At 37.0% G+C, this 9,005-nt stretch overlaps 2 protein-coding genes across 2 annotated transcripts; both read right to left on the bottom strand.

Annotated features, from left to right (window-relative positions):
• Positions 1–214: 214 nt before the first annotated feature.
• On the bottom strand, positions 215–1,298 carry LOC111028119 (ATP-dependent DNA helicase PIF1-like). The gene has a single exon (XM_022306659.1). The coding sequence runs from the start codon at positions 1,295–1,297 to the stop codon at positions 215–217; it is 1,083 nt and encodes a 360-aa protein (XP_022162351.1). The 5' UTR covers position 1,298.
• A 5,026-nt stretch (positions 1,299–6,324) lies between these two features.
• On the bottom strand, positions 6,325–8,747 carry LOC111028110. Its single transcript, XM_022306650.1, has 2 exons — positions 8,453–8,747; positions 6,325–7,390 (listed from the first exon to the last, which is right to left on the bottom strand). The coding sequence occupies exons 1-2, from the start codon at positions 8,743–8,745 to the stop codon at positions 6,325–6,327; spliced, it is 1,359 nt and encodes a 452-aa protein (XP_022162342.1). The 5' UTR covers positions 8,746–8,747.
• Between the last annotated feature and the right edge of the window lie 258 nt (positions 8,748–9,005).

Below are 9,005 nucleotides of genomic sequence, written 5' to 3'. Positions count from 1 at the left end.
GAATAACCACGGCTCAATATATTGTGTTTGAAAAATATATTATCCTTGTCAGAGCTATGTTTGACATCTTACAAGAATAACAGCAGCATAATATATTATGTTTGAAAAATATATTAACCGTGTCAGAGCTAAGTGTTTCGAGAATAACAGCAGCGTAATATATTTTGTTTGAAAAATATATTAGCCGTGTTAAACCGATATGATTACCAACGCATCAGTCCAGAACCTCCCTGTACACGATGTTCTTGGTGACATCGGTGTACATGCCGACTCTCAGTGACTGTGCGTTTCTCTCTCTCGAGAACGCCACGTACAGTTGCCCGTGCGTGAACACGGGCGACGGCAGTAGCAGACCCACTCGGTCGAACGTCTGACCCTGTGACTTGTTGATGGTCATGGCGAACGACAACCTCACCGGGAACTGAACGCGCCGCATTATGATGGGCAGGTCGTCCTCGCCGCTGGACGTGAGCGGTATCGCAGGCACGACTATATCGTCCTGTGCGTCAACGTTCAAAATCCTGGCCTTGAAATTGTGATGACGCAGTTCGGTGACCACCAACCTAGTGCCGTTGCACAGCCGTCTCTTCGGTTCGAGATTTCTGAGCAGCATGACGATTGACCCCACCTTCAACGTCAGCCGGTACGGCGGCAGGCCGTCCGGTTCCAAACTGTTGAGGAATTCTGTGGGGAAATTGGCCACTTCGTCGGGATCGTCGACGACCACGGTGTCGATGGAGGTGTAGCTCCTCTGGGCACCGTCGACGCGCTGAAGCACGTCCCTGTTGACGGCTCGACATTCGTCGTTCCTGGGACACAGAACGATTCTCCGAGAAAAGTCGTCGACGTTGGCCAACGACATTTGCTCCGGATAGACGAAATCTATGAGATCAGCAACGTCACATGTCATTGCCCGGGGGATTTGCACGGTGTCTGGGACACCGTCGACCGCGGGCAGTCGACCGTTGCCGAGCTGGAGCAACCAAGCGGCGAAGCGCGCGTCGTTGTCGGCGCGCATGTTGCGGACCAGGTTAAAGCGCTCCATGCCACGCCACAGACTGTTGTGCCTGATCGAGGACATGACGATGTCAGCCCTCGATCCTCTTCGGACCACGGGCAATATCTGCCTGAAGTCGCCCGCGAACAGCATGGGTTTACCGCCGAACGGTAATTCTGATCCCATGACGTCCCTGAGCAGGCGGTCCACCACCGTCAGCTGCAGTCCCGGGGACATTGGCGCCTCGTCCCACACGATGAGTGCCGCGTCGCGTATCTTGCGCGCTCGCTCGGACTGCATGGTGATGGTCCATGTAGAGTCGTCGGTCAGCGTGCCGAACGGCAATCCGAACGTCGAGTGCACGGTCATGCCTCCGTCCATGAGTGACGCAGCGATCCCGGTGAATGCGACGCATAAAGGTCTATTTCCACATGTCCGTTACGGGCACTTGACGGGTCCGGGCCGACCGTGCCCGTAACGGAAGCTCTATTTACACATATACGGGGAGAGTCCGGGCTGTGACCTGGACGGGTTTTTATTTTTATAAGTGTGTGCCTAATCTGAATGTATTATAATCAGTTTTGGGATAAATATGATTTTTTTCTGAGGTGGGGGTAATTTGTTGGGTAAAAATTGTGAGATAGGAGCTTCATTTTCCTCCACAGCTCAGTTTCAAGTCACCCGGACTGACAGCACTTGAAGAGTATACACGTGATTTGTTCTATATTAAGTTATTAGATTTGAATATGACGACAAACAAAAAAAATTTAATTGCGTTTGCACTACTGCTTGATGAAGAAGAATTATATTCTGCTGTAACTAAAACAGCATCAAGAAAACGAAAACGTTTTTGGGTCCACGAAGCATGGAAAAAGCGTGGCACTGAATTAGAGTTCAATACTTTGTATAGAGAACTAGTAGATGATGAACGTAAATTTTATGAATATTTTAGAATGTCTATGTATTCATTTAATGTTTTACTAAATAAAGTTGAGGATGATATTAAAAAAAAAACGACATTTTGGCGAAAACCTATACCTCCAAGAGAACGACTCGCTGTAACTTTAAGGTAAATAATTATATCGCCCAATTATTAACTAATATAATGTTTAAGACTAAAGTATCGTTGTTTAGAATACCTATATTTTAATTACTCAACTTATCTAATATGTTGTAAGAGATGTAATGCTGAAAAAAATAATGGTACTAGTTAAAAAATAAAAAAATAAAAGAATAAAATTGGTTTTGTAAAATCAAATGTGTTTAATGATTTCTTAAAAAAAATATAAAAATGAACTGTCGATTTAATTTAATACATTCTCTGTTTAAAATTAAAAAAAATACTTACTTTATTAAAATATTATTTTATAATTATTTTAATAAATTATTATTTTATATAATATTTACTAAAACGCGTTAGTTAGATATTTTTCAAATTTACTTTCGAGGGTTGATATTTGTATAAAACAGAGTTTGATTTTCTTGAGTCATATCTAATGGTAATTTTGGAGTAACTTCTGTGTTTAAAATTTCAGATGAATAATTTGCGTTAATTGGATATGAGGATGAGGGTGTTGTTGATAATAGATTTTGATACAAACTGTTATTTATTTGAGATGGCGGGCAAATGGGATGCCCAGACATTTGAAATAAAGATGTAGCCGATGTAGGATTATTGTAGCTATTTGTCTCAGGCTTCTGGTTTTCCATTATTTGTTGCATATCGATGTCCTGAACAATAGAAAATATTTTGGCTTTTGCCAAATTCAAATAGTATGGTGTAAATGTCCTCATCGTTACACTAATACCATTCAAAAATGAATCAACTGGATCAGCGCTTGCTGACTTTTCTTTTAATTCTTTCTCATTCTCTTTTATAAAATATTTCATGAGTATCGAAGAAGCAGATTCAACTGGTTTTTCTTCGCAACGTTTCTTTATTTTACCTGATGCACTACGGTTAACTGCTGAATTTTGGAAATCAGTTGCTGTATCGTTTTCTGTTATGTCGGGTTTGTCAACAACATTTACTTCGAACGATTCATCTTGTCCATTTTCCACATTTCCTAAACCTTCATCATCAGTATTACTTTCTTCATAATTTATATTAGATATAGTGTCTCTTTCTTGGAAGAAAGGCTTTAAGAAACTGAGTTGGTCCTCATATTTGTAGTTTTTCATTTTCTTCGCTGCTTGTCCACTGACTGTAACCTTTTTTTTCAATGATTTACGGTACTGATCTCTAAGATTTGTCCACCTACTTTTACATAAGGCAGCTAAAATATAAAATATTAATATTATAAATACAATTTTAAAATATACTTCAATTTTAAAATGGTAACATTTGACAACTTTAATAAACATTTATAACTATTTTGAAATGTACAAAGAGCAATAATTGTTTTCATGAATATTATTGTCTTTCAATTATTTATTTATTTTACAAGTAACGGGCAGTGTCCTTTGAATAGAATAAGATACATTATACTTGTGGTATTTTTATTTCGACGATTATTCAACAAAATGGTTTCTCTGTTTTCATTGTTATAATTCAAAAATTAATTACCGTGTTTATACGACTTTTAAACAACATGTTCATTTCATTATTTTTTATACATGATATTTTACATTAAAATATTTTGACTATATTTTTGAGGTATTTATAGATAGTTGAAATTGTCTTGTATTTTTCTAGAAATGTCAGGAAAAAAATTAAGTTGATCAAAAATGTTCAAAATTTAATACTATATTCCTCATAAATGGTACCTATACGTATCTGGTTTGAACGAATCTAAATTCGTTAGTCATAATTTTTAAAAAATTGAAAGTTCGCATTTTGATAGAACTCATTAAAATCTCGAAAATTTATAAAATATTTTTTAGTTAAAAATTTATGAAATGTTAAATTTTTATAGATAAGGATTGAACATTTTAAGCAAAGTTTCTCAAAAACAGTTTATTTTGTACCCAAAAAATTTAAAAATGTATAAACACAGTATCTATATAAATTTTCTTATTTCTTAAATATGTTATAATGGATATTCACGAGTACCTATATATATTTTACATCTTTAACTAAAATATAGATTTTAAACTAAATAGTAGATACGATAAATTTTTGTTTTAAAAACGTATAATTATATTATATTTATAAATTTATTTTTTATAGGTACTTGGCTACTGGTGATTCATTGAAAACCATTTCATTCAGTTACCGTCTAGGCCATACTACAGTTTACAACATTGTAATTGAAACATGTAGTATAATTTCCCAAAATTAATGCCAGAGGTAATGGCAATGCCAACCACGGAGACCTGGAAAGAAATCGCTAACGAATTTTGGAGTACATGGAATTTCCCTAACTGTATTGGCGCAATAGATGGAAAACACATCGTTATTCAAGCACCTCCGAAAAGTGGATCACAGTTTTTCAATTATAAAAAAACGTTCTCGGTACTGTTGCTGGCATTAGTTGATATGCAGTATAATTTTATAGCTGTTGATATTGGATCATACGGCAAGAACAGTGATGGGGGAATATTGGCACATTCAAAATTTGGAAAGGCATTGGATGAAGGAAAATTAAATATACCAGACGATACTGAACTGCCTGGCACCACTAATAAGGCACCGTATGTGATTGTGGGGGATGAAGCTTTTCCGTTGAAAAGAAATCTCTTAAGACCTTTCCCTGGTAAACAGTTGGATGATGACTCAAAAAGAATATATAATTATCTCGAGCTGGCTGTCTCGAGCCAGACGTTGCTCTGAAAATGTCTTTGGAATATTGGTTCAAAAGTACAGAATTTATAATAGACGAATACAATAAATAGTTTTAGCGACATGTATTTTGCATAATTTTATTAAAAAACACGAAAACACCGCTTCTAATTATAAACATTCATCTGAAATAAATAATTTTTCTACCACCACACAAGTTTCAACACTAGAAAATATGCCAGCTCAAGGTGGAAATGCAACACAACAAGCTTTTACAGTCAGAGACATATACAAAACATATTTTAGCTTTTCAGCTGGTTCAGTTTCATGGCAAAATTTGAAAATTTGAAAACATTTATCATCATGTAATTATTTATTACTTATTTTTATTATAACCTACTATAGTATATACAATTTTATAAGTTATTATTTTATTAAATATAATAATAAACATTTATTTTGCAGTTTTGAAATTATTTACATGATATTGTTATTTTTCAATGTATCGTATGAGGATGTACTGAGGATTTTCTTTATTTTGATAGACGCAAGTCTTAATAATAATAATAATAATTAAAATAATAATAATAATAAATACAACATACCTATATGGCTATATATATATTTATATATAAAAATAGTGTGCTAATAAGTTTTATATAGTGTGAAAAGATAGTTGATAATTTTAGTAAATAATTATTTTTAAAATAATCTTATTAACATACCTGGTTGTTTCATTTCTTCACCGATTTCTTTCCAAATTTTTTCCTTGTAGTTAGCATCAGAATATTCACTAGTAGATAGATCATATAAACTTATATGACTACGTACGATTTCTATTAATTTTTCGTTATTCATTGTTAAGAACACAACTAAAAATCTAATAACGTTGATAATAATATGGAAATTTATGTTGGTTATAAAAATTATACACCAAATGAATAAATTAACTTGTGACAAAATACGTCATTACACTTCAAACTTCAAAGGGATAACTGATAATAATCGGTAGGTATAAAATAATTCAATATCTAATATTATTACAACGTTTTAAATAATATTTAATAATATAAAAATAAAACTTATTTTTAGAATATAGATAATAATAGATACCAAATTATAGCAAACATAAGTAATATAAAATTAAAATAATATTGTATAACTACAATTCCTAGACAATAGTTTTAAATAATAATCTATATTTTTAAATATTTTATATACCGTTTTCTACAATGAACAAAAATATTAATATAATATTAACTTTATTAAAAATGTTTATGAGTATAGTTCCAATAGTCAGTAAAATATAACTTAACATATTTTATAATTTATAATAAGTTCTTTTAAATTTTATATGATATGTTATTTAACTGCCAATATGTTAAAGTCAGTGCAAATCGAAATTGTTAAGCCAAAGTCATGTTTTTGTACTATTTTTCCCGGTAGGGTATTTACATATATCCGATACGGACCGGGACGGGTAAATTGAATCCAGGTCGGCCGAGAAAATATCGTCGCGATTTATATTTTTTTCCCCAGACACCACCCGGCCATCCCGGATCGGACCCGTTCCGTCCATGTGAAAATAGGTGCATTTAAACAAATGTCAACGATCATTTTTATTTTTGCCGTCCCGTACCCGTAACGGACATGTGGAAATAGACCTTAACACCGACGGGCCACTACTGCGGAGCGACCAAATGAGGCATCCGTACAGAGTCGTTTTTCCGGTGCCGCCAGGTCCGTCGACGTAGAAAGTCTTCGCTGCTTCTAGGCCGTCGTCGACGGCCGCCATTACGCGGTCGAACACCATTCGCTGTTCGGCGTTCATGTCGTCCAACTGTTGTGCCCACCGTGCCGCCGCGTCTATTGCTTGGAACAGTCTGTCGTTCTGTTCCGGTTCCAGCATTAGGGGGTCGGGCAGGGGCAAACCGTAGTCGCCCAGCGACTTTCCGTGCGCACGAAGTAGATCCCCGATGGCGTTCAGACACGCGGCCCTCGCGCGGTCGACGTCTTGGAGGCGCCTATTGAAATCCTCCATCAGGTTTGCTTCGTTCGCCTCGTACAACGCCAGCGGGTTTGACGGCTCGCAGAACACCAGTATCGTGACGAACAGATATCGCAGTTGCCGCGGTGTGTCCAACGCCGCCGATTCCGTCAGACAGGCCCGCCACGCTCGGTCGTCTTCCAATAACCCGAGTGCGACTGTCGCCGCGGTGTACGTTCCGTGAACGACCCCGTCCACCGTCCTTATGTCTTGGAAGGACTGCGGACCTCTTCGGTTCAGTAGTAGCAGTCGCAAGTGGAAACGGTCCCGATCCAGCGGGTTGACGATGTACATCCGAGCCAACGTCTCGTTTGCCATCATTCTCCGGCGCCGCGCCCACGTCCGCTGAGCCGCGTTCCACGTGTAATGCGTCGGTATATCGGTGTACAGGTATTGTCGAGCTTCCACGTCGTTTATGTTGAGCGCGAAGAACTCAGTTAGCCTCGTACGATGTAGAGCTTCGTTTTGCAACCGCTCTTGCGCTTGTCCCGGCGCAAAGTAGACGTTTTGTCGACCTTCTAGGTGGACAGGAAGTCTGACGATCGTGTGACTTCTCTTGTGCAATTCGTACGAAAACAGCCGCCAGATGCCTTCTGGCGGGCTGACGTATCTTGTGTTTACGAAACTGAAAACAAATACAATGCTATGTATAAGACGGCTAACGCTATATCTTCTTACTGTCAAGTGTTGTAATAATTGTTATAATTATTGTATCAGGCTGAGCGAGAATCAAATTATATACTATTATAACGTAGAGTCATTTAAACGAACAGACATTTACAATAGGAAACAGTTGGAGAAGGTGTAAGTGAAAAATATAAGTATTCGAATTATAATCGTGGTGGATATACCTAAGGAACTGAATGAATACTATAAAAGTGTCATTCGTACAAAAATAGTAATAATCTATAATAAGTCTACTGTAGTAATGGCGTCGACGTTTACAACTAATGTGGAGTTGGAATAAGCGTGTTGCGTGATAATTAATATTTAACAAACAAAGATGTAGTCACAATTATTACATACTACATAATATAAATGATGTGCCTACCGATATTGCTGTATTCTAGTAGCAAAACTAAGAACCCAACCTCTGTAAGTTTATTCATGTAGCAAAGTATTGAAACACAATTCAATAACAATTATCGAATGTCAATAAAAAAAAGTACACGGAGGTACGGCAGAGTACCACGTCTTAGTAAATTTTTATAAAATCTGCTTAATTAATGTATTTATGTATGTGTACAGTTGAAATATAATTTTAGTGATATTTTGATATTGTTTGAAGTATATATAATATAATACATTAAAATAATGGAAGGTATCGTACAATAATATATGGTGTGTACAACTGACAAAAAACCTAATTTGATAAGAGTTCATGCGCTAGTAAGTATTTTTCTTAACTACACCAATCACAAATGCTGCAATTTACAATCTAAAAATACATAATGTATACCAAGAGTGATTAGAAAAATATTTAATACATAAAATTGAATGCATAAAATATTGTTCTACACTAATAATGATGGAATAGTAATCATGTGCCATGATGTACAAATGTACATACATACAATTATATATTATATAACTATATATATTATATAACTCTTACACACAAATAAAGAAATATAGTATTGATATTGCTTCAACAATTTCTATAACTATAATTTCAATGAACACTCACTTGGCTAGTTCATCCTGGTCAAAAACCTCCAGCATCACACAGTCATGTCCCTTGTAGATGTACATGACGCTCTTTATGGAAGAGCACACCTCGACATTGATGTGTGCGTCGTACTTTGCCAGGAGGTAAGGGTTGTGAGGAACTACGTACTCGTTGCCGACCTCGTGATTTCTCAAAAGAACCACTTGACCGTCGTTCGGTCGTCGGTACTTTGGGTAACCGCCGTCCGAAACATACACAGTCTCCTCTGCGTATGGTTTCGGGTAGTCTTTGGAGCAACAGTTGTCCACCATGCACGGACACTGTGTGTTGACCCTTCCACAAGGCCCGTGTATTATGTGCGACGTGACGCACGTGTGTAAGCGCCTGTTGGTTTCCGGGTCCGGCAGGTAGGCGCAAACCAAGTCGTCGACGTCCTCTGCCGTGCGCAACTTACTTTCCTCCGCCAGGATGATGAGTATGTGCGCGTGGGGCAGACCGCGTTTCTGAAACTAACTCAATGGTGTACACGTAAGCAAGGACATTACCAAACACACGATTAACAGTTATGTCA

This window comes from Myzus persicae, unplaced genomic scaffold (genome assembly GCF_001856785.1).
Source record: "Myzus persicae strain clone G006 unplaced genomic scaffold, MPER_G0061.0, whole genome shotgun sequence".
NCBI classification, from domain to species: domain Eukaryota; kingdom Metazoa; phylum Arthropoda; class Insecta; order Hemiptera; family Aphididae; genus Myzus; species Myzus persicae.
Note: the sequence above shows the minus strand (reverse complement) of the source record. Positions and strands in the feature narration are given on the sequence as shown.

What these genes read in the sequence shown, in the direction of transcription:
- LOC111028110 (XM_022306650.1), bottom strand. Translation starts at nt 8,745, where the DNA reads ATGGTGGACAACTGTTGCTCCAAAGACTACCCGAAACCATACGCAGAG. An exon ending in GACCAGGATGAACTAGCCAA is followed by an intron (nt 7,391 to 8,452) that starts GTGAGTGTTCAT and finishes ATTTGTTTTCAG; the next exon opens with TTTCGTAAACACAAGATACG.
- LOC111028119 (XM_022306659.1), bottom strand. Translation starts at nt 1,297, where the DNA reads ATGCAGTCCGAGCGAGCGCGCAAGATACGCGACGCGGCACTCATCGTG.